This window comes from Erpetoichthys calabaricus, chromosome 1 (genome assembly GCF_900747795.2).
Source record: "Erpetoichthys calabaricus chromosome 1, fErpCal1.3, whole genome shotgun sequence".
In the NCBI taxonomy this organism is placed as follows: Eukaryota; Metazoa; Chordata; class Cladistia; order Polypteriformes; family Polypteridae; genus Erpetoichthys; species Erpetoichthys calabaricus.
In genome coordinates this window covers 330,228,522-330,255,219 of record NC_041394.2, presented here as the reverse complement: position 1 = coordinate 330,255,219, position 26,698 = coordinate 330,228,522, and the positions used below count along the sequence as shown (strand labels likewise).

The 26,698-nt window shown below is 39.3% G+C and overlaps 1 protein-coding gene across 1 annotated transcript; it reads left to right on the top strand.

The window, feature by feature from the left end:
- Positions 1-2,392: 2,392 nt before the first annotated feature.
- On the top strand, positions 2,393-25,841 carry LOC114666675 (uncharacterized). The gene is made up of 5 exons (XM_028821622.2): positions 2,393-2,491; positions 4,952-5,522; positions 19,177-19,379; positions 21,543-21,702; positions 21,788-25,841. The coding sequence occupies exons 2-5, from the start codon at positions 5,032-5,034 to the stop codon at positions 22,230-22,232; spliced, it is 1,299 nt and encodes a 432-aa protein (XP_028677455.2). The 5' UTR covers positions 2,393-2,491; positions 4,952-5,031; the 3' UTR covers positions 22,233-25,841.
- The last annotated feature ends 857 nt before the right edge of the window (positions 25,842-26,698 follow it).

The following is a 26,698-nucleotide window of genomic DNA, read 5'->3' as shown; positions in this document are numbered from 1 at the left end:
TCCCTCTTATTTGTCTTCTCCTTCTTAAATCTATTGAGTTAATAAAGCTATTGTAATAATTATAATCTGCATGTCCAGTGATGCGGGCTCTGCATCGGTCTGTCGTGGTGAAAAAGGAGCTGAGCCGTAAGGCAAAGCTCTCAATTTACCAGTCGATCTATGTTCTTACACTCACCTATGGTCATGAGCTATGGGTAGTGACCGAAAGAACGAGGTCGCGAATACAAGCAGCTGAAATGAGTTTTCTCTGCAGGGTGTCTGGGCTTTCCCTTAAAGATAGGAAGAAAAGATCGGTCATCCGGGAGGGGCTCAGAGTAGAGCCGCTGCTCCTCCGCATCGAGAGGAGTCAGATGAGGTGGCTCGGGCATCTGATCAGGGTGCCTCCTGGATACCTCACTGGTGAGGTGTTCCGGGCACGTCCAACCGGGAGGAGGCCCCGGGGAAGACCCAGGACACGCTGGAGGGACTATGTGTCTCGACTGGCCTGGGAACACCTTGGGATTCTCCCGGAAGAGCTAGAAGAAGTGGCCGGGGAGAGGGAAGTCTGGGCATCTCTGCTCAAGCTGCTGCCCCCGCGACCCGACCTCGGATAAGCGGAAGAGGATGGATGGATGGATAATCTGCATGTCTTTTTCCATACAAACAGCTGTAAACACACTTTTGCCCATCCTTGTATATTCAACTTGAATTGTTCCATGAGAATTCATAAAAAAAAAACTTGTATTTGTTTTTTATTGGCCTCTAAATCAAGAAACTACTATGTGCACACCAGCTAATATGAAAGAATCAACGCATCCCAAGATCTGAAGGTAGCACGGGCCTGATAGACCCAATGTTAAGATCAACAGTATTTAAAGTGCACACTTGCTCAATGTATTCTCAAGATCAACATGTATAGAAGGTAGTGTAGTATAATTAAACAGCCTCTGGTATAAAACATGGCCAACTGTCATGTAAAAATGAAGGCTTGACAGAAATTGCCAACAAATAGAGAGAATACAACTCACTAGGCAGCAGAAATAAGAATTTAAGTGTTGAGAGAGAGAGCTGATTATGCAGCTGCATTACTCCAACATGACATAGCCCTTTCAAAATGTATTATTTTTAAATATAGTGTGTTTGAGACGCAGTGCACTTATAAGTGTGGAAAGTCAAAAAGTAGATTTGCCTATTATCTATTCATTCATTTCCACCACTTATCCAAAACCGTGTCATGGGGGCAACAGTCTTAGCAGTGAGGCCCACACGTCCTTTTCCCCGACGCACTTGCCAACTCATACTGTGGGATCCCAAGGCGTTCCCTGGCCTGGGTCTTCCCTGGGGTCTCCTTCCAGCTGACGGTACTTGAGTAATTTTGTCAGATTGTACTTTTTAAAAAAATTTTACTTAATTTGTTTATATGACACTTATTTTACGTAAATACTTTTTTTCCTAATTAACAATACTTTTATTTGAGTTTTTTTAAATATTACTTCCACCTCTGCATATTACAGGGTTGCCAGATGTCCCATATTTGATAATTTTGTCCCCTGTCCTGTACTGACCTTTCAGTGACACTCAAATGTCCCGTATTTAGTTCATTTTCAAATTTCGTAATAAAAATATATTTTTACTACCTTCTTAGGGTACTCAGTTGTAACTTTATAAGTAATTATACTTTCTTTTCTCAGATTCTCTTGATGAAAATAACCCAAATGTATCGAGGTAGTTAGTGTCTGCTGCCTGTTTGCAACTTGTTTTTTTTTTTAGCTTGTATTAAATACTTTTCAAATGATTTTACTTTTGTTTTCCTCATAACCCATTAAAATCCTTGCTTTATGTTTTTAACTTATGTCTGTACTTTTATATAATATATTGGTCTGGGTGTGTAGGGGGCATGTATACATTTATATATATAGTAATATTGAGAGAGATTTTAAGTGTGTCCCGTATTTCTAATTTTCTAATCTGGCAACCCTAGCATATTAGGTACAAATGTAAACGAATTGAAAAGTAAACAATTATAGTATTTGGAAATTGATCGTAGCCCATTTTAAACCCTTTAAAAATTAATTTTGTTTCTGGGCATTGTTCTGTATTTCTTCTTGGTATTCTCAGTCAAGTTTGCAGGTGTGTATTGCTATTTATACGTATATATTATTATACATGCGTGCGTATATATAGAATATTAGAATCCTCATTTAGCTAGTTGTAATAAAAAGTGATAAGCTATTTTTGTTATTTCTTTTAATAATATCTTTGTGTCTGCAATTTGTTATTCAATAACGTTTTCGATTCCTTATTGACAATGAGAAGCAAACTGATTTTTAAAAAGACGGGAAGTGACGTCATCAGAGGACTGTAAACGGAAGTTGAAGACCCATCACGTGCCTCTCCAGCTCGTAAACCGAGAGTGTGGGTCGTACTGATCATTTTATGACGCCCATCCGGGTAAACATAGCTGACAGAGAAAAGGTATGCATCACTGAAGTGTACGAAGCAGAGAAAAAAGGTAAGGCATGGCCACATGGAGTTGCGCTGTCATCAGAAATACAAACTGCAGGCGTCGAGCGGAAAGTGAATGCTGCTCCTAGTGTCGTTTAGACGCTTTTGGGATCATAGATTGTCCGTATGAACCATTGGGGGGGAGACCCGATGTGCTGTTTTTAGAGGTCCCAACTTTACATTGGAGTCTTTCAGCGGTGCGTTAAGGCCGATCCTGCTTTTTTGTTGTCCGTAAACTTGAGGGAATTAAATTCGGAAGGTTGGGTGGTCTTTCCTACATCTTCACGTTCAGATATTCTGTTTTAATTAACTCGGACATATGATTTCCACCGTTTGTATATGTTTATTCGGCTGTTAGTCCGTCTGCCTGAAATAACGCTGGTTGGTCGACTCGAGCGGGCATTCTTAAAACAAAGTGCATTTTTTTAAGTTTAATAAACGGTGTTTTGTGTGCGGCGCGTTTGGAGAATGTAATCAGATAAATGTGGGGTCATGAATGTTCACAAACAATGAGGGTTTTGTTTAAGGCTTTGGACTTAAAATCCCGCTACTGACGCTGTGTGCCGCTGAGCAAGGCAGTTCATCCGCCTGGCAGCAATTGTCAAAAGAAGTGTAACCAATTGCATCTCCCGTGTTGTAAGTCGTCATTAATAAAGAGGCAAACCAAATAAGTAAATGTGAAGAAGAATAGTAACAGTTGTTAATGGTGAAGCTTGTTTGTTTCTGGATTCACATGTTTGAATGTAAGAATATAGTCTTTACATCAACATTTTTATATAAACAAGTTTTTCTTTAATTTGCTAACTGAATTTTACAAAGTGGTTACAGTTTATTTAAAATCCATGTGAACACTGTCTCTCTTTAGTGGGTTTCTGTTGCTTTTTGTGCAGAAGCACAGCTCATAGCCAGCGTAATAGTGTGGCAATGGGCTCCCTAAAAGTCACACCAGAATTAGAAAAACTAATTCATAACTTGCACTGTTTCTTGATGAAAGCCATTTATTCAAATCCATAGCATGCCAGTACAGAGTAGTGAGTGATTCAGAGCGAGTTGAAATCCGCTTTAACATTACGTGTACTGTTCACAAGCTTCTCTAATACATGCACACCAAAAAAGAAGCTGCAGGTTATGCCAAATGGTGTGATGCTCCAATGTCACTCCTGCTGAAGGCGTTTGTCCTCATTAGAATGTCTGACTGTGCAATACGACTGGACTTACAAATTTGTGTCATTTAAAACCACTGGACCTGTGCATTGATTTTATGAGTACGTGCGTTTACATGTGCTTTAATAACATGAATATTATGTATTCCTTTATTCTGTTTAATGGAATGGGGTTACTCATCTGTGTGAAACTGGGTTAACACACACAGATTTCCTCACAAGTAACCGGTTTATGTGGCCATGTACCCTGTTAGGTGGCATGTTTTTGTTTAATACAGCCACGGGCAGATAATGGTGGAAGCGTCCACAGAAAAATTTCCTGAAGCTGATACTAAGACAATCGTATTGTTCCTTCTCCTGGTTGAAGTAATTTGTCTCAATATTTCAGAAATCTCTACATTTATGTTGATGAGCTGAACGTGGAGTGCTGAACTCGGCAGCAGACTCTTTGAAGACACAGGCCTGGATTTGGGGCTTCTGGTGTCTACTTTTTATAAATGAAATTGCTAAGCAACTTAGTTCCATTGGCAAATATCTAAGAGTTGGTGATTGGTCAATAGATTGACATGAACAAAACTGATATTTTTGCTAATATATGATGTATGAAGTGAAATGTAGTTTAAAGAATGAAAGAAAAATTTTAAATACTGTATAACTACAGCTTCATGCCCCATATCGTGTAAAGTTCCCATTATTAAAACACTCGAAACTCATGTGTTCAGGAAGGCTTTTAGCTCTACTTGACTTTATTACCCTTCTCTCAGTTTACCTTTATGTCAAGATGCTCATGTAACCTGTGTGTGTGTGTGCTAGACCATCAATTATGTTGTCTGTTAGGCTTTTATCTGAATTTATTGTCTTACTCTTCTTTATTTATTTATCTGGTTTAGTACAATGCTATATACTGTATTCCCTGCCATTCTTTCTTAATCTCTGTGAAATGCCTTGAGCATGGGAAAGGCGCTATATAAATAAAATGTATTATTATTATTATTATTATTATTATGAGAGAGAGTTTCAAACCACTGTCCACAGCCGAAAGTGTATGTGAAGCAATTAGGTCTAATCGGAGGCTGGGTTTTAAAGCATCCACACTGTGTACAGGTCCAGATTGATCCGAGTTAAAGTATTTAGTACACTTATTAGTACACACCTAGAAATGCTTTGTGCTGTTTTTGTCTTCATAATGCAGGAGGCACTAGTTCAGAGAGTTGCTGAATGACTGACTTAAGGACAGTGAGCTAAGAGAACAGTCAAAAAGAATTGTGTGTTCACCACTTTATTATTATTCTTTTTTTGTGCAGTTCTGAATACATTCTACTCTCTGCGCTCTTCCTCGAGGGGGAACATGGTAAGATGCTGTTTCCAGTAATATGCAAACCAAATGGAGGAGGTATGCATGGCTGTCCAGGAGCCACTAGAGATGGGATATAAACACGCAGAGGCAGATTTAAAAGAGATGAGGAATGATGTGGAAGAAGATAATTCTTTATTGCACAGGGACCTCATTTTCATGAATATGGCGAAAATTGTGGACATTAAGGAGGAGGACTATAGTTGGGAGTCTGTGGATGGTCAGCTACATGATTCTGACATGAAAGAGGAAGACTGTGAGTCGGCAGCAGTAAGCAATAAAGACCCTGAACCAATATCTGATACAAAAGGCATGAAGAATAACAAACCTGTAAATGGCATTGAGGAGGGAAGTGTTAAATCGGAGGCTGTCTCTCAGTATGTGTGTTCACGTGATCATGTACCCGGATCAAGCTTTACACCGAGTGGACCCTTTTCCATACAGAATCATTCGGTCCAAGTGAAGTCCAAGGCTTTGGCATCGGATGTGAAGAGGCCTAAGAGAGTATCATACTTGAAAAGGTACGCTTAAGAAAGAAACTGAAAGCTTGTGGCTGCTGTGATTTAGCTGATAGACTCTCGTGTCTTTTTTACACGTAGCTTGAAAATGCAGGAGTGCTTTGATGTGCGCTCCTCTTTATTTCCACATCTGCATAACACAGGTAATCTACAACACATCAGTACAATCTACTGTATGTCGTCTACTCAGTGTCAGGAATAATCAGGAGGAAAAGGCAAATATGACCCCAAATGAAACAGTTTTGCCTCATAACACCTAAAGACAGGAGAAAAAAAAACACCTCTAAATTAGGGGTGGGCGGTATGACCAAAATTCTATATCACGGTATTTTTCTAAATTATCCCGGTTTCACGGTATTCGACGGTATTTTTTTCCCCATGCATGAGTGGATGTTAACCACATTTTCCACTGCAATTACTGGCTAAGAATAACCTATTCCACTGTCGAGTATTGTACATTGTACAAAAAAAACATTTTAATGTGCACACAAGTATTAATACAGGTTTGCATTGCCCCATAAAGAGAGAGTTTTCAAGGGGGTGGCACTAATGGAGAAGGTATCACATTGCATGACAGATGCAGTCAAAATATAGAACCTTTTTATTGAACAAATTTTGCAAAAACAAACTATAATTTTGACAACATATTTTCAACCATACAAAGAGGCATTTAGACTTAGTAAAATATCCAGAAGTGCTTGTCAAAAATTGTATTGCACCGAATATGTCTTAGAAAAGGAATAAATAGTAAATATTTTTTGTAAACCAACTACACTTTCTGTTAATGTTAACAATCTCTGTCCACTGACACGTTAAAGTGACTTTTTAAACAACTTTATCATCATTAAACTGCATAATATTTAAACTAATAAATAATAACAATAAAATTAAATAATAGTATTATTACTGATAGTTGCACTATTAATTCAAGCCCAGGTGCATTACACAGTATTCACCAAATTAAAATAAAATAAAACAAGTGCAACTTGGTGATGACATCTTTACCAACTGAGCCATCATTTAGGCAAACTGCATTAATATGGACCTTGCTTCAAGCTAAGCTATACTGGGAAGTAAAAAACAAACTATATGTCGAGAACAAAGTCGACATTTCCACTTTATTCTCATAGTTTACTTCATAATTTAAGTAGAATGTCGTAAACTAAACTTCTTCCTAAAATCAATGTTTAATCAAATACTTAATTTACCCCGTCATAAATTAATGCAGCACATTAAATGCTTTGTGTTACGTTCCCCGACCCAGTGGTTAATCACTACGCTTCTTAAACTGACTTCCTCCACACTAAGAGAAGATAGCGATCACCATACAGAATCCATTCACTTCATGATATTCCTGCTTTCTGAAAATTTAGAATGCTAAGATAAGTACTTGATATCATTTTCATGATGAAATGCATTAAAGCAGGTATTACACATGCACGGTAGTGAGGCGGTAGTGCTGCTCCCTCGCAGTAAGGGGTCCCCAGGTGTATGTTCAGTGTAGAGAACTTTATGGCAGGTGTGACGAGGCTCCAAAAAACTTGATGTATGAATGGCTATCGCACAGGTTTAACTTAAATATTGTGTAAATGTTGGGTTTGTGATCTGCTTGTCGGAGACACGAACACAGAATTCAATGCATGTTCTTCTGAGCGGGCTATCTTTATTGCATGCATGCTGTCTCTATCTGACATACCAAAACCCCAGTTCCTATCCTTCCTTTTTCTTTCACCATATAACCAATCACCACACGATAAACGTCTTTGTGAAATTAAAACTAGTTATAAACTTAGCCCACGGAGTGTTCAGAACTTTAAAAATATCTTCGTTATACATGTTTAATTATGCCATCCATTCAGAGTTGCGCCCATCTCTGAACGAGTCGCCAGCACATTGCAAGATGAATACAAGCAAAACATACACTAGCAGGGTCAATATAGCACAACAAAACCCCACATCCTACATGACTTTGAAAGGAAACTGAAGCACGCCGAGTAAACCCACCAGAAAAACATGCAAATGCAAGGCAGGCACGCTGCCGTGCCCCCATATGATTAATACATGCTTTAATGCATTTCACCATGAAAATTATATTAAGTATTTATCTTAGCATTCTAAATGTTCAGAGAACAGGAAGATCATGAAGTGAATGCATTCTGTGCGGCAATCGCTGCCGGTGCCTCCTCTTAGTGCAAGAAGAAGTCAGTTTAAGAATCACTTAACACAAAGCATTTAATGTGCTATATAACTTATGACGGGGTTTGTGAAAATCTAGTAAATTAAATATTCATTTTACGATGAAGTTTAGTTTACGATGTTCTACTTTAATGACAAAGTACGAGAATAAAGTCAATATGTCGACTTTAATCTTGACATAAACAGCAAGAATAAAGTAGAAATGTTGAGAATAAAGTCAACATGTCGTCACACTATTACACAGTACCCAGGTACATTACACTGTATTGAAAACAAGTAAAACAAGTACAACTTGGCTTGCAGTATTATCCAGTAGTATAGAAACAGTATTTACACATCTGACCTTTTAAAACTAAAGTATCTCCAGGCGACGGACGTGACTCCTTTTTTTCGGCTAAAGTTCTGCTGTTCATCATGTTCAACTTTATCGTCGGCTTCAGTTTCGGAATGCTACCTATTTGATGGTGTAGCAATGAAAAAGAGCCCTAGTGCAACAAATCTGTGTTTAGCGTTGTAGCAGTGAAAAAGGTCCCAACTTGAACAGTTTCCCGCTGCGGTGCGTTCCGAACGTCGTTTAGGCAATTTAAACTGGCGTTGCGGTATAAGAAAAATCCATATCATAAAAAAAAACGGTTTTCGGTATGAACCAGTATACCGCCCAGCACTACTCTAAATGTAATATTAATAATAGTTTCATATGTATGACTGTCACTGCCATACTAAAACTTGGCCTTCACATTCTGACTCTTATCATTTTTTTTAACTGCTTCTGTCTTTCCCACTTTGCAGTGCTGTTCTTCATTGTCAGTTTTTACAAACGGCTACCTCCCTGTGTGGAGTGCACTTTGGAAATTGAGAAAAACTCTCTGTAAATGGAAATAATTATTATTACCATCATCAACACAGCATCCGTAACTACTAAACAAGTCAGACTACCACCTGAAAGTGGATGTTAGATTAGTCCAAAACAGAAATGCCCACTGATTCAAAAGCTGTAATTTGAGGTAATCTAAAAGCACCTCAAAGAGTGAAGATCAGCACTATACAGATATGTATATACACTTAAATCTCTCTGCTATAATAAAAAAATCTTGGGAAGAGAGACGAGACGTGATTTTTCTCAGAGAAACACTTTCACGTCCCGCGAGACGAGACTTTGTACCAAGAGATTTAACTATGCCCGGGGCCGGAAATAAAAGACAGAGAAGATGACAAAGTAGAATGTCGTAAAGAATTCAAAAATGTTGGCGTGATACACATGCAGAGCAGGTTAGAGATAATGAAAGTACTGTACTAAAATTTGAAAGTCTCCAAAAATTGATAGTAAAGATAGCATTAGCGCAAACAAACAGATTATTACTTGGTGAAATAACGGAACAGTGAAAAGAGATTTAATGTATTGTTCGGATTTAATCTTTAAGTCGGAGATTTGTAGATCATCTAATTCGTGTTGCCATCAGGGAAAAGTAGTGTTACTGACCAATGAAGAGGCGTATCCATGAGAGTTAAAAGATTTGTTGTTTGGTGAAAGTGAATTCCCATGAGAGAAAATTTCAAGCCCTGTGAGAGAAAACTTTATGCAAAGAGATTTGGAAAAGTCCTGCCCACATCTAAAACATTTATAACCATGCACACGATTCAATCATTTCTGATTTGTGTGAATGCTATTGTCAGACACAGTTCATGTAGAGAGAAAGAAACGATATTCACTCACTGGCAGTTATACGTTGCATTGTCACCAGGGCGGTGGAGTCGGAGTCGAGCAGTCTGAGACAATTTTGGGTACCTGGAGTCAGGGTTGTAGTTGGCTGTGGACGAAGACTTAGACAAGACAGCAGGTGTGGTCATATAGCAACTTTATTTTTCATCGTCACAGTGAGCAGAGTTTCAGAAAAACAGGCAATCAATATTACATGACAGCGTCAGGGCTCTTCTGAACCCCGTCTGTCGGGTGGGGCAAAGTTTTATACCCCTAGAACGCGTGATTTAATATCATTATGGAATGCAACAGTCATCTCTTAAGGTTGAAGTTTCAAGCAGCTTCATTTCTAAAACAATGATCTGCTTAGCCCTCTCAAAGTGCACCGTGTCCTTGACTGAAGTTTTAAGCTTTGCAGAAAGATATTGGTGGCTTGCAGCTGCAAAGAGAAAAATAACAAAGTAGGCAGGCGCAGGCTTTTCATGATAAGAGGAAACTGAGATAAGGCAGACTCATGTTTGGAATGCTTAGACCTTGAGTCCCTTGGACAAATATTTTTCTGTTTGCTCATCAAAGCATGTTTTTAAAGCTTACTTCTGCTTAACTTCTTAGACAAGGATTAGTACAAGGGAACGAAGAGAACATTCATCTTTCACATGGCAAAAATGTACCGACTCAGACTCCTAATAAATTTAAATTGTAATGAAAAAAAATTCAGCAAGTTCAGATGTCCCATTTCACAAGCAATAGTCATTAAGTACTTCTCTGATGTAAGAATAAAGCCCAGTGCTTAGTTGTGTTACTACTAATGTGAAGTTCAGCTGAGCTGTTCTACAACCTGACATTCACATATTGTAATCTGGATTATGATACATTACAGAAAGTGTTTTCATTTTATTTCAGATATAATGTGTCTAACAAGTTAATTCGAGTGTAAACAAGTGTAATGTTGTAGGTGGAGGTGTGTGCTGTGGCCTGATGTGTGTTCAGGGTTTCTTGTCTTTTGTTTAAACTAGCCAATACGGTAGAGAGTCAGCTTCCTAGCCAGTAGTTCTGTGGTTAAATGACGTGTACGTTGCCTTCCTTCAATCAACATGGAAAATACATTAGCATATTAACTCTTTGAGGGCTAATTATTTTTTTTTTTTCGTTTTGGCCAGTGGCTGCAGTCACAGTATGCAGCAAGAGAAGTCTGAAACAGTGGCGCCAGTGTAACACATTCTGCAAGCGTCATACTGCTGGCTAAGAGAGTCAAAGTATAACAGAGGAAGTTGTGGACGTATATAGCTGATTACTGCCATATACTCCGGATTCGACATCCGCCTAAACCCAAAGAGTTGACATGATTCAACACCCGCATTGAAAGAGTTAAACACAGAGGAGACGGAGTCGGGGAGTCGGAGTTAGAAGTACCGGAAACTAAGGAGTCGGAGTCGAAGGATTTATCTATGGACTCCATAGCCCTGGTTGTCACGATGTAATTCCAAACACGGAACCAAAATTCAATGCGATATTAATGAAAAGGTAACAGCAAAAAGAGATCGAATATATGGACATAGGATATGACAGAAGTATGTAGATATTGTTTGGCTTTAAACTTGTAGATCATCTAATTCATGTTGTCTTCAGGGAAAAGTAGTGTTTCTTCCCCATGAGGAGGCCTATCTACGAGAATTAAAAGTTTTATTGTTTGTGAGCGGCAGAGACATCAAGTTGCTGGCACGTAGCACAGGCAGGGGGGTTGGCGAGCGAAGCACCCTAGTGTTTTTAATAGAAATTGGTACTTTTTTCTTTTTAAGCAAGATACCATTAAAATTGATTTAAAGATACAGCCAAGACATTGCTAATGTTGCAGCCAACTAAAGTCATGTAAGGTATCTGTTTCTCGGACTAAACACGTTGATCTCCTTTCCTCTTTCTTGTTCAGTTGAACCTTGCTTTTCTTTTTCTTACCTGGTTTAATCCATTTTACCCACTTCTTTCAGGGCAGTAATGGACACTTATTCATGACTCCAACAGGGGGCATTTGCTCCCTGGGATTGTGTTCTTTATTGAAATGCAGGACATACCCTGAACCTGTATACAGTATATACCCCTTCAGTAAGCATGGTCAGACAAGAAAAATATCTTACAAAAAGATATATAGACTCATAACTTGCCTTAAAATGCCTCTTTCACTCCCAGTGTACAATGTAGTGTAATCATTTATACATACTTATTCAGGCAGAAGAGAAGTCATTGGAACAGTACAATCATCATTCACTTCTTCAACGGGGAATGCAGATGAAGGTATGCCCAGTTTGGCAGAGTGCAAGGCAGCATGTCTTCTTGCAGGTGGCATCTAGATGATTCCTCTCCATTATAAATTCACATTTTCCACATTCAGTGAGCTTTTTATGAAACTTGCCAGGTATGGGTATTGAGCTATGTTATTCATGGTCTGTTCTCTTCTAAGACCCAGATAGCACATTTTCCCCTATCTCTGCACTGTGTACCTGCTCTTATCACCCAATGGCCTCTGCCTGAAAGTGAAGGGCCAGGCCTACTCTAATCAACCAAAATTTCTTACCTGAAAGAACCATACTATGGAATTTGTTCTTGGGTTTGGGTTGGGGGAGGGGGGGGGGGGGGGATTGGAAGGATGTGGAACCAGTAATTAGTAGACAGTGGCCCCTGGCCATATACTGTATTGATCATCACCAAACAGTACATATCATCACTTTTAAATATCCTTCATGAGTCGTCTTCCACTTGTTTCTGTCCCTCTCCCCTCTGTCAGCTGATTTGTGTGGTTTCAGCTGTATTTATTTTATGGTCTCAAGTACCCATTTATAATAAAATAAAGTGTTTGGAATAAACTTCAAAGATCACAGTGACACACTTCAAACCTTTGGCAACAATGAACTTTTCAGTTTCTTGACAGTCTGTTGCATAGAATAATCTTCATTCTGAACAAAAAAATGCACTGGAATGTTTATTGAGAAAGTTGTTCATTTTGACCATTTTTGATCCTGGAATTCAATTTTAGGAATGCCAGTATCTGATAATCAAAGAGAAGACCATCTATATGCTTTACTGAACAGAATAACCGGTTTCTGTCGTGCTTACACAATAGCAAAGGTTTCTGTGATAACCAATTAGCATTTATACATGGCTCATTAAGGATGAGCAAAGGGAGTTTACCATTAGGACACAGAAGGCATGGCTGCTGATTATGGGGATTTGCAGTCATATATGAATAATAAGGTATAAATTCACTCATGTCAGGCAGGTATAGAATTTTGCTAAATTAGTATCTTGCCTATATTTTAAAATCAATTGCATACTTTGATAAAATAAAGTACCAATTTTCTATCAAAAATATGAAAATCTGTAGGTGATCCCAAACCCATGAAAGCTGTTGTGCTTATTTTTCATACATAGTCAAAAACCTGGTATGTTTTTTTCACAGAAATTTGAAATACCACAGAAGGAAAATACTTTTTTTTCTTTTTAAATGTAAGAATTTCACAAACACTTGTGGCCAGTTTTTTAATCTCCATTACTTATTTTTCAGCTTCCATTATCTATATTATGTTCAACATTTTGCCTGCTTTGCTGAGATCAATGTCTGCCATGTCACTTTCACCTCTGTGTCTCAGTTTAACTTTTAAGACCTAACAAAGCTCTTGCATTGACAAAGTACAAATAAATCCAGGTAGCGGGAACTTCACTGTAGTAACACCTCATACATCAATAAGACGCAAGGCATTCATTGACTAAAGACGCACAGTGAAATGGGATTAGAATGTTTACTTTAAGTATGCCCCTACTTTCAGGTGTTTTAAAATAACTAATGATGCCTGAAAGAATTGCATATGTATTGAATTTACAGTGAATGTGAGTGACATGTCACAAGAAATGCATAGAAAATGAAACAAAAGTGTTTAGTTCTTGTCTGAATGCATTTTCCTGTATTAATTCTGCGTGTGTCTGCCTGTCATTATGCATTTAAAAAAAATCTCCAGTGAGGGGAAAGAAAACAGAAATAAATCGCCAGACAAATTACATGTCGCATGTAGACATTTTGTTGAGACGTCTGTTGTGATGCTAGTGATGAAAATCTTGGCAATTGTAATCCTAAAGATGCATCCGAGGTAGAAGTAATAATCAACGCTTTCCAACATTTGGAGCCTGTATATCCTCACTCTGATCTGTGGGAATCTAGAAGCAGACAGGTGTCGTTGCTGGGTTACATCGGGGGTTAGCTTTTTGCGTTGGGAATTTTCCTGCTCGGAAAACACAATAATGTATGTAATGGTGCATTTGAAGGGTTTTGGGGGGATAAACAGCATGTTACATTTATATGTATGTATATATAATATAAAAAAAAAAGTACTGTGCTGCTCCACAGTAATGTGAACAAGGACCCTACAGTAGAATTGATTTTACTGGCACGCTATGAGTCACCTGCATTACATTCCTTCTTCTTTTGACTGTTCCCGTTAAGGGTTGCCACAGCGGATCATCTTCTTCCATATCTTTTCTGTCCTCTTCATCTTGCTCTGTTAAACCCCTTCACCTGCATGTCCTCTCTCACCACATCCATAAATCTTCTCTTAGGCCTTCCTCTTTTCCTCTTGCCTGGCAGCTCTATCCTTAACATCCTTCTCCCAATATACCCAGCATCTCTCCTCTACACATGTCCAAACCAACGCAATCACTCCTCTCTGACTTTGTCTCCAACCGTCCAACTTGAGCTGACCCACTAATATACTTGTTCCTAATCCTGTCCATTCCTACATACCTGTCCAAAAAACAAAAGGCAAACGCAGCAGTGTGAGTAAATCTTTTGGAGGCAGAATTCTTTGTTTTCCACCCCAAAGACATAGAAAATCGCCCATAAAAACTCTTATTTTTAACAAATCTGAGTATATTTAATGAAAGTGTATGTAAAACGAAGCTTCGCTGTTTCACTCATCATTAGTAGTAGGATCTTGCACATTGTTAGCCGTAATAGATGCAGTAAACAGTCAGGCAAAATGACACCTTGTATTAGCTAACTGAACAGATTAGAATATGCAGGCTTCAAGGCAGCGTATGCTCCTTCCTCAGGCAACTTGTAGAAGTTAGCAAATTAAAGCAATAATTAAATAAAAGGTGTCCTTTTGCCTGACTTCCCATTTCACTCGTCAATAAATATTATTGTTGGTAACAAAGTACACTTTGTGTTGCTTGGCAACAGTTCTTTATTTTATTTCATAGTCTTGTTGACCGAGCCTTTTTTTTTTTTTGGATATATTTTGTTAATTCCCAAAGGGAAATTCTTTTCACTTGACCTTTGGGGGTCGAAGTGCAATGTCGGCCATTGTACAGCGATTTTCAGGTTAAGGGTCATGCTCAAGAGAAGTTGAAAAAATCATAATCTATTGTCTCGATTTACTGTTTGACACAGTGTTTATAGAAGAGGTATATAAAAGCAATGTCAACTCAAGATTGTTTGACATACTTTATGTCAGTAAGCTGTTAATGTTTGACTTCCTGCCTATGACCAAATCACATACATGCTGATTTACACTACTTCCTCTCTCTCTCTCTCGGGATAGAATAAGCAAAATTGAAACTTTAATGCACAGACCATATTATATGTAACACATTAATTTTCATTAGCAATGATCATGAGTTTCATTTATGTGAACACTTATGTTAATGATTGATGCAGAAATGTAAAGCACAATTTATTTGATATGAGAACTAGGTAATGCATGTTCTAATGAGTAGTAGGCCTATACCTTCCTGTCACTTTCTGGCCTGTGCTTTTTCACACAGACAAACACACAGTTTAAAGCTGTAGAAATGCTAATTGATGTAGCTCTTACATGTGTGCAATCTCTGACCAAAAAGCACTGAAGACTCCTCCAGCTCTTCAAGACCACTGTAGCCAGTGACTTGTGCCTTTTTCTGCTGCTTCAGCACTGCCAGCCTGTCTGCCTGTATATGCCTGGCATTGTTATGGGTCAGTGGCTAATATCCAGTGACTTGAAATGCAACTCCAGCAGCACTGGATTAGATTTTTACAACTTTTCACACAGATACCTTTTTAGTGTAAAAAAAAAAACAAATAAATAAATAAATAAAAAAGGTAATTGTAATACAGAAATGATGCTAACACATGATTATTAGACGGTCAGTCTGCTGAACCTTTTGACGTTAACATGTTAATCTTCAGTCTGAAAAACCTTCAGCACCACTGACTTGAGTGAAACCTCTTTTCATTGGATCAATATATTACTTATGACGATTTTGCTTTAGTAAAAAACAGTTTGAATTGGCACATCTTTATGTGATTGGATTGTTTGTTTTCAGGAAAAGAAAGGAAACAGAATCTATACACTGACTAGCCATGTGCGCCCAACTACGTTGCGCGTGTTAAAGTTGTCTGTGAAGGGCTCCCTGTTTAAACGCGGCTGCCAGTCGTGAACTGGGCCCTTCATCGCACAGCATTATGATTTTTTATAAGGTAAACAAAATTACAAAACAAAACCCTTGGACATTGATTCGATAGGAACAGCCTACTCGGAATCACTGTCCGAATAGTAATTATGTGGTGGTGGAGGAGCATTTCTGCTTCTCTCCTTTCACAGTCCGTCTCGTTTTCATTACGCTGTCGTTTCCTCTCACGATCTCTTCTCAACCTTTCTCCAATCTCGCAGGTTGCTTTGTGGCATTCCAAAGAGTAAGAAAGAACCGATGCTTCTTTCTTGAACTCCAAACGCCGACTGATGGAAAATCACAGAAGTGTGTCCGACTTATATACTTTGACTGCCGACTCCAAGAAGTGGGTGAATATTCGATTTGGACGAAGTACTGCCAACGACGGCCGATAGAAACACAAAAAACCACAGTCTCGACATCGAAGCAGGTGTCAACGCCAGATCTAAACACAAAGAGTGGTATCGACAGTGTTTGTAAACAAAAGTAACAACCAAGGCAGTGTCAGGGGAACATGAATTCGCCGACAAACAAAGATCAAGGTCCAAATGAAGATTATATATAAAGAAAAGATTAAACAACCTTGCATATTACCTAAAATTGCATTTGGCTGAGTTGTGTATGGTGTTCAAGGCTCTTGGACACCCCCTGGTGGTCAGGGGAACATGAATTCGTGGTCAAACAAAGATCAAGATCCAAATGAAGATTATATATAAAGATTAATAATGTAGATCTATTAATTTTTGCTGTTAGTAAAACTAAAGATGCCTTTACTATTCTGATAAGGTAAAATGTCATTTTGCATAATTTATAATAATCTCCTATTTGTTTATAAAACGCTGTGGATTCCAGTCAGTGGGGGCAAAAGTTGCTCTTGAGGGATCCAACCCTCCCGGCCCTTATTTGTGTCATCATGGAGAAGCACAGTTCATTTAAGAAAAAGAAAAGTTACCTGGAACATATTTTCTGCATGTAGACACACCATAATACACCTTAGTGCATTTTGTTTTCTGCAGGAAAGTGCACAACGTAGGAATGCTGCTCGTTGTCTTTCCTTAGCAACCTGCAGATGAGGCTGAGCACATGCACACTCTGAGTTCCATGAAGCAAAGTCCAGTGTTGTGAGCCTGTGCAGTCTGCCGAGAGCTCTCTACCTCATGAACCAGCGAGCAAGGTAGTGGGTTTTCATAAATTAACAGTAGAAAATTAATTTATGTGACCCTATGTATAAAAGTTATGTGCTCGTTCTCTGCTAATATACAGTAGAAAGCAAAAGTACTGGGACAATGAAGTAATGTATTTTATTTCTGTTATTTTCATTGATGAATGCGAGACTAAAGTACAAAATGTCAGCTTTTATTTGTTTTACATATAAAGTAAATAATATTGGGTGGAGTGGTGGCTGTGAGGCTAAGGATATACACCAGTACCTGAAAAAATAATCACTTCAAACCCTGTTATTGCCTGAAGGAATCCTACTCTGTAGGGGCCTTGAGCAAGGCCCTTAAGCTGAAAATTGCCCCAGGGTGCTGAACAATGGCTGACCCTGTGCTCTGACCTCCAAAGGCCATTCAAAAAGACAGTTTCTCTCAGGAATTAATAAATTATAAAGTCTATCAAAAATGATTTTTAATGTGTTTAGTCCCCTAGACATTTTGGAAAAGATGAATAGTAGGTGATTCTTACTGCTCTTAATTATCAGCCCTTACACTTTTAGAACTTTTTTGTAGAGTTGGTTGTAGGTACAAATCAATGAAATAACAGAGAACTGACTATAATAGAAAATGGAGCAATTCTGAAAATGAAAGTCAAGCAAATACCAGTGAGAACCACTGGTGAACAAGTGGGCATTCCAAAATCAACAGTATGGAGTATTTGATTAAAAAAAAAGAAACAAACCACAATTTGTGTTGGCAATTTGCAACGAGGAAGACAGACCACATCTGCTGAAGACAGGAGTATTGTTAGAGCTGTGAAGGGTAGAGAAACTCAACAAAAAAAAAAATCCAAATAAATAAAAGACTGTGTGTGTGGTGGTCAAAGTGTCAGTATTTACTGTTCATGGAAGAATTAAAGAGAATAAATTCAGGAGCTACACTACAAGATGCAAACCAAGAGCAAAAAGTCTAGGCTGGAATTCACAAAGAAGTACAATAATGAGCCAGAGGGGTTCTGGAGCAAAGTTGTACAGACAGATGAGGTAAAAATGAACCTTTACCAGAGTGGCGAGGAGGGAAAAGTGTGAAGAAATGAAGAAACTACAAATGATATGAAGCACACCAATTCATGTCTGAAGCATAGAGGAGACAACATCATGGCTTGGGCATGCATGACTGCTTCCTGATACTGGCTCACTGTGTAATGTGTAATGTGATACTTGTACACAAAATTTCGTTTTCATTCTCAGATATGTATGTATTACCATTTAAACGTCAAATGGAAAATTGTGATCATCTCAACTCGTGATTTTTCTAAGCAAATGCAAAGAGACAAAAATGTGGTGCTTAACATAATATGATGTGAAATTATCAAATTTTTATTATTTTTGGGGAAACTTCCAGTTATTGGAAATAGCTCAAAAGTTGATAGAAATCCCTGTTTTTGTACCTAATACTTGTATGCCAAATTTGATTGACCTAAGTGAAAGTGTACTCAAGTTATCGTGTTTATATACACACACACAAACACCACAGACATAATTCCAAAAATGATATTTTCGGAAAACGTTGAGATTCATCAAAACCTCGAAATTGAATTTTTGGACCATTGCAATTCTTTCCCTATACTTTATATACGAGAAAGTAAAAAAAAAAAAAAAAGTCCAGAAGTAAAAGCTGATATTTTGTACTTTTGAATTTTTTCTTTCCTCATAGAGTACTACTTTTATGAATATATAACAAAATCCCATATTACGTTTTTGTCACGGAACGTTTGCTTCTCTCTGTATATTTTACATGTTGCACTGATGTCCTTACCAGCGCTTCTGCTTGGAGGATTATGGAAACTGGTCAGCCTCCAATGGAGAGACAAAACAGAATTTGAAAGACAGGCATAATGGAAAAATAGTTCCATGGGGAAACATGATCGCATAAAAGGTGTCTATTCTGTTGTTATTAACATTAAAAATCAATGCGTTACTTTTTGTGGTATCTGGAAGAGACGAGTTTTGTTTGTGTGTATGTACCTGGTTCTGCGGTCCAGACCTCTAGTCTAGTAAAGCAGACATGCTATCACAAACACAAAAAATCAAATTTTATGAAGCAGCATTTTCACTGTGACGCATTCTTTTAGGAAACAGGACTTCATGGCTCCATTCAGGACCTGGATTGACAATGAGGGGCTCATCAAGGAGGTCCGAAGGCGACCACACCTGCATGATTTGGCGCACCAACACTACAAGGACAGAGACAAGAGATTACAAGCATGGCACGAAATTTCACAACTTCTTACACCTGACTGGGCCCAGATGTCCATTGCCCAACAGCGGAGTCGAGGTAATGTGCCATGTGTGTGTTTGTATTGCTGTATGCTCCTACACCGTCATTAAAGTGGCAGTAACCTAATCTCACACTGATCTTTATTTAGATGTTATTTTAATAAGGAAAAAAATGGATAACTACCGTAGATACTCGCGTATAAGTCGAAAAATTTATGCCTTAAAATTCTTTCAAAAAAACAGGGTCGACTTATCCGCGGGGCAACACAATTGTCCATAGAATTTGGGTAATGACATTGTACACTCAACGCTTCATGGTGTTAAGTCACCGGTCATCTGCCGTTTCCCATGGTCTTTGAAATAATTATAAGCCAGCAATACTATTGCTAATTAGCTAGTTTTTTTTTCTAATTTCATTAAATAATTCTTTAAACTGTCAAATACTTGAATTTGAGCATTAGCTTTTGCAGGTTTTGGATAAAAAACATACCATTAGCTGCCACGTGCAACCAGATTTGGAATCAAAAGAACCAAGGCAACGCACGCTATCAATGCGATACAAGTGCAGCCCGCGATTCAAAAAATTTCTCTGCCTACCTGTTTGTCTCGTCTGACAGTAGCTGAAAAGCAGCATCAGGAGAGAGCAGCCTGAAGTAGTCCAGGTGATCTGTCGTGTCCAACAGCAAGCCATGCTGTCTTATGAAGTCTGGTAGCCAGTTCGGCTCCCACGGATCAATGTCTGGGTATTCCTCCCACGCGAACCTTGCTGTAGGTGCATTGGCCGCGTGAATGCGTTCAGCTGGCGCAGCATCGGATGGTGTCCGATCAGCTGATGCCGGCTTCTCACTCTCTTGCTCGATTCCTGATCACTGTCAATAAAATCCGATTCTGAAAAATCAGAGTCCGACTCAGCAATAATGCGCAAAACATCGTCTGCCGAGTGTTTTCTTTTCTGCACTCGCTTAGATGCCATCTTGCCTTTGTTTACATTTGTTTACATTTCGCAACTCACGCACACGCAGGGATTAGTTGCCGGGGTCAACGAGTCTAGCATTCCTCCAAGCACAGAGGGAATGCCTGTGACGTGACAGTGAGTTTTGTCGCCATTAACAGCTGATTGTCGCCCTCTCTCTGATAGCTGTCAAGTTTTACCCTCAACTTATATGCGGGTCATAACAAATTTCGTAATTTTCGGCTTAAAAATACACTCGACTTATCTGCGAGATCGACTAATACGCGAGTATCTACGGTAGCTATGTACAAATTTTTAAATGGAGAAAAAGATCTAAACAGCAAAGTCTTCCCAAAAACAATTGAAAGCAGTAAATTATTTTGAAGCAAGTTTTCTTCAGAATGCACCTTCTTAGAGGAGTAAAAGTCAACAAACCGGTCCTGCTGGCAATTTTGCTTGTTGTCCCTCTTTTAAATTTCCACTTTGCTTGCTGCAGTTGGTGGCCAACCAAGTCTCCAAAACTGAAGCCATCCCCTCCCCCTCGTGTGACTGTGTAGCACAAATGTCGCCTTTACAGCTGCCATTATAATGGAACAGTGAAAAGTAGTACACACTGCTTGTTGGTGATCATGCCATGCACAGGCCCTACTAAAGTAGTAACCAAACCCACTGTTTGCAATATTGAGACCTGGTCAGTAGAACATGATGAGGTGCTGCCCAATCTTGAGCGGTCATCATTGTATACAGACAAAAGAAGGGAGAGAAGGGTAGTTCCATTGTTTTCAGATGTAGTGTCTGATCCAGCTTACATATCTAGAACACATCTGAGTGTGAAGAGCTGCCAGAAGCTTCCACAGCAACATAAGTGAATGAATAATTGGCATCAGCAACCACAAACATAACAACCATAGAAATAACTTTTATAGTTGTAGTATTTGGTACCAGGGATAGGATGGCATTGTGCTCTTGATGTACTTCTCGTCAATGCTACATTTAGGAAAATCGCACTGGCTTCAGAAAAGGTCAGCAGTTTCATCCTAGTATCCTCACGTGGGTTTTTGCATTAAAGTCCCTTTTAGAATGTTCTAGAGGTTCTTTTCACTATGGTGCTTATTGTACATTTTCCAGGTCTGAATTAAAAGCAGTGAGGTGTAGGAGTCCCGTGTGGCAAGAAAGAAATGTAACTGGCAATATATATATATATATATATATATATATATATATATATATATATATATATATATATATATATTTTCTTTTCTTTTCTAGTAAATGCAGTGAAGACACGTTGGAGGACAATTAAGGATAATTTCCTTCGTCAGGTGAGACAAATCAAAGAAACCGGTGGTGGCTCAGCTGCCGGAACCGCACAGACAATTCTTCGCTTTAAGGAATTACGGTTCCTGTTACCAATAGTTGAAGGAGCAAGGTAAAAATTTAGTTTTTTTAAGCCTTTAATTTTTACATTTTTTAATAGAAAAAAATTAATGTGTTTTTTTTCTTTTTCTTTTTAGTGCTTTTTTCAGCTTTGACACTGAAAGTATGGAGGGTTCTAAATCCTCGCCTTATGCTGAAGAGGATGGAAGCATCACTACAAATGGGGACAGTATGCATCCATCAGCACAGACTTCAGAGGCAACTGCAGTTCAGGTCAAAGAAGGAGAAAGAGAGAAGACACAGCCAAAGGAAAACAATCAAAAAACAGCTGCTAACGATGTTATGGGGGAGCTGGTCACCATTATGCGGGGTATGGCAGATCGTTCTGAAAATGAGCTCTGCAGTGACTTTCATTTTTGCATGAGTATTGTGCCATTAATGAAGGAGGTACCCAGAGATCGAGTACTTGATATGCGAAGTGACATGTTAAATGTCATTAAATTTTATACCCGGTCTAATAATAATACTTCTGCTACTGCGGCTCCTGTAGCCAACCAATTCAACCAAAATCACCACATATAACATCTGTGGTTTCCTGTACTGCCTCACTAACACCTTATTATCTGCAGCAGTGTCCTTCCTGTGGAATGTTTTCTCACTACCAAAGTGGGTCAAATTTAGATTCCCACCCCCTGATCTGCACAATCGACTCGCTCCTTTTGTTATTAATAGGCTACCATTGCACAAGGTTTAGTGACTTCCACATTTCCCCTGACATGAACAATGATGTTTCTTGCATTGTGAACAGTGCTTAGGGGGGCTAACATCTTTCTTGTCCTTCTACTTGATCACATATGTTTTGCCCCTTGCACCACAGTATACCTTCAGCCGACTGAGTTCACCAGGCATATCACAGTAGTTTTGTTGTAAAGTGCCGTATGATCTGTGTCAACACCTGATGACCAGTTTACATTGTTATCACTATCATTTGATTCTGCTAGTGGTTCATTTTCAGTTTGTTATAAAACTGGCTTCATGGCTTTGTTTAATACTTTGCTTGTTGTGTTGAAGACTCCGCCCCTTTCAAAAAATATTGATAAGTTAACATAAATTGGCAGACTGCATAGAAAAATTCATGCTTTTTGTTTGCAGTATGATTTTATTTCATGTATAAAATGGCAGATGAATACTGTCCCAACACTCCACATCTCATCAACACTGATTAACTCAAGTAGGACCCTGGAATAACCATACAGTGCATCCGGAAAGTATTCACAGTGCATCACTTTTTCCACATTTTGTTATGTTACAGCCTTATTCCAAAATGGATTAAATTCATTTTTTCCCTCAGAATTCTACACACAACACCCCATAATGACAACGTGAAAAAAGTTTACTTGAGGTTTTTGCAAAGTTATTAAAAATAAAAAAACTGAGAAATCCCATGTACATAAGTATTCACAGCCTTTGCTCAATACTTTGTCGATGCACCTTTGGCAGCAATTACAGCCTCAAGTCTTTTTGAATATGATGCCACAAGCTTGGCACACCTATCCTTGGCCAGTTTCGCTCTTTGCAGCACCTCTCAAGCTCCATCAGGTTGGATGGGAAGCGTCGGTGCACAGCCATTTTAAGATCTCACCAGAGATGTTCAATCGGATTCAAGTCTGGGCTCTGGCTGGGCCACTCAAGGACATTCACAGAGTTGTCCTGAAGCCACTCCTTTGATATCTTGGCTGTGTGCTTAGGGTCGTTGTCCTGCTGAAAGATGAACCGTCGCCCCAGTCTGAGGTCAAGAGCGCTCTGGATTAGGTTTTCATCCAGGATGTCTCTGTACATTGCTGCAATCATCTTTCCCTTTATCCTGACTAGTCTCCCAGTTCCTGCCGCTGAAAAACATCCCCACAGCATGATGCTGCCACCACCATGCTTCACTGTAGGGATGGTATTGGCCTGGTGATGAGCGGTGCCTGGTTTTCTCCAAATATGACGCCTGGCATTCATACCAAAGAGTTCAATCTTTGTCTCATCGGACCAGAGAATTTTCTTTCTCATGGTTTGAGAATCCATCAGGTGCCTTTTGGCAAACTCCAGGCGGGCTGCCATGTGCCTTTTACTAAGGAGTGACTTCCGTCTGGCCACTCTGCCATACAGGCCTGATTGGTGGATTGCTGCAGAGATGGTTGTCCTACTGGAAGGTTCGCCTCTCTTCACAGAGGAGCTCTGACAGAGTTACCATCGGGTTCTTGGTCACCTCCCTGACTAAGACCCTTCTCCCCCGATCGCTCAGTTTAGATGGTCGGCCAGCTCTAGGAAGAGTCCTGGTGGTTTCGAACTTCTTCCACTTACAGATGATGGAGGCCACTGTGCTCATTGGGACCTTCAAAGCAGCAGAAATTATTCTGTAACCTTCCCCAGATTTGTGCCTCGAGACAATCCTGTCTCGGAGGTCTACAGACAATTCCTTTGACTTCATGCTTGGTTTGTGCTCTGACATGAACTGTCAACTGTGGGACCTTATATAGACAGGTGTGTGCCTTTCCAAATCATGTCCAGTCAACTGAATTTACCACAGGTGGACTCCAATTAAGCTGCAGAAACATCTCAAGGATGATCAGGGGAACAGGATGCACCTGAGCTCAATTTTGAGCTTCATGGCAAAGGCTGTGAATACTTATGTACATGTGCTTTCTCAATCTTTTTTATTTTTAATAAATTTGCAAAAATCTCAAACTTTTTTCACGTTGTCATTATGGGGTGTTGTGTGTAGAATTCAGAGGAAAAAAATGAATTTAATCCATTTTGGAATAAGGCTGTAACATAACAAAATGTGGAAAAAGTGATGCACTGTGAATACTTTCCGGATGCGCTGTATGTCAGACACTCTGGTCCTTAACAGATAAAACTGTCAGACTGCAAGCCCTTGGTAGAGTTACTGAGGTCAGTGGAACAGTAAGAGATGCCGACACAGAAATGTAATTTGAAAAAAAGTGCAATTTATTTGTGCAACAAGTGGCAAAAACAGTCACAAAAGTTGTGCATTGCAAAAAGACAAAGAAAAACCAAAATATACTGTAACAATTGCACCCATCCAATTGTTCTCAGGGTCCTTCTCTCAAATACAGATTCATATTATTAACCGACTCCTGTTCTCTAGCAACACCGTACGTCCTCCCACTCACCCAGCTTATCCTCCCTTTCCACTTCCCTGATAGGCTTTTATAAGCTCTCCCAGTATTCGCCCAACAAGGGACCTGGATACCCATCCCCCTGTCACGCGTCTCATGCACCTTTAAACCTGGGAGCTATCCGCACGCACACATACCTGATCACCAGATGGCGCTAGCTCTCTCCCATGCATGTAAATTTTACATTGATGCCTGAGGCACAGTTATCAGGAAATCGGACCTGTACAGCACACTTCCATAAGGTGGCATTGCTTGTTTTTATATGACCGTGTTGAACAATTCTCATATGGCACATCTCCCACCTGGAACCTTCATCTTCCATATCAGGTACACAATAACTTGTTATAAATACATATTCATGACACATATCTTGGTGAGTGTGGCCACCTCTGCAACTGAAGGGGATGCAGAAGAATGTGAATCCAGGGAGCAGCCACCTATGCCCAGAAGAATAGAGAACACAATCCATAAGGGGGGCTCTCCCTTGCACTGATTGTTCTGTGCTGCTTATGTCTGAACAGAAGCACAGTGAGAAGATGGCACTTTTAAACCATGGTGATGGAGCTGCATGCTGAAAAGACAAAAACTGAAGGTAAAGGCTAGACACTAGTGCCAAAATCCTGCAGATTGAGGAGGGAATGCTAATGGTAGACATATTTGTATTGGTTGTTATTCCAGAGTTGCCATTATTGCAACAGTGATGATATGAGAAGCTCCTCTACATCCGTTTGTATTTACAGCTAATTGGCACACCATTACACTAGCTGAATATATTAATATGAAAATAGTTACCAGTTCTAGTGTACGTTAGCCAATGTTGGTGGGTATTGTATTATGATGTTTGGATTATTTTATTATTTCTATGCCACTATAGATTTATAAATCTACATTATTGACCTTGGAAGTTTGTACCTGACGGCAGTTGCACTTCCTTCATACCTGTTTTGGATTGTGTACAGTTTTGTAATGATTTTGCAAAATTTTAATAAAAAGATACAGCAAATGCCCAGAGTGTTGTCATTTTCCCCTTTATATATGTGCCGTTGTATGTAAGTGCTAGGTAAAATGATTGAGTGTCAAAGTTACATACGTGGAAGTGCTAAGCATATATGTGAACACATCATGATTAGGACTGTTAACCTGTGATTATTGTCTTGTTGGTTGGCTGGCAGCACTGGTCCTGTTAAGACCCCATTAATTTGTCTGCGATGAAAAAAGAGCAAAGGAGAATCTCCTTAGTCAAGGGCCACGTTATGGGAGCAAAGCTCGTGCAGTAATGAGTGGACAGGCATTGCTCGGGGATATTCGCAACCCCACCTCAGGCCATGCAGAACATCCTTTTTCTCTAACCCTGAATAATCTTTCAATGTGGCAGCAGGCCTTCTGGTTGATTGTACTGCTGCTCCGTAAGGCACGGTTAGAGGGTTCAGAGGGGTCCAAGTGTTTGCACAAAAGACACGCTGGGTCACACATTTCAAGTCTCCAGCCGCACCTCTGGAACAGCCTGCTGTTAAAGATGCCAGCATGACATGTGCCGCTTGGCCACCTGGTAACAATTTTAGGTATCCATAGTTTATCGTTGCACACCTTTGCACGATTAATTGATGCAGAATTTTGTTTGCTTGATAAATGCTGCATTCTTGGCAGTTGCCATGAAAGTCTAGTGTCATTTGTGAGTAGTCTGTGACACCGATTACTCCTAACATGCCTGAGTTTGTTTAGATCATGGTTGTGACATCACTCCTGTTAATCTTTATTTGGCCTAATGATAAAAACAGTCAAGGCAATTGATTAATCTGACTGTGTGAGAAAGAATTTATTGGAATAACGAAGGAGCTTCTGCATGTACTTGAACTGCTT

Coding starts and splice junctions, on each gene's coding strand:
- LOC114666675 (XM_028821622.2), top strand. CDS start 5,032: ATGGAGGAGGTATGCATGGCTGTCCAGGAGCCACTAGAGATGGGATAT. Junction 5,523..19,176: donor AGAGTATCATACTTGAAAAG/GTACGCTTAAGA, acceptor GCATTCTTTTAG/GAAACAGGACTTCATGGCTC. Junction 21,703..21,787: donor CCAATAGTTGAAGGAGCAAG/GTAAAAATTTAG, acceptor TTTTCTTTTTAG/TGCTTTTTTCAGCTTTGACA.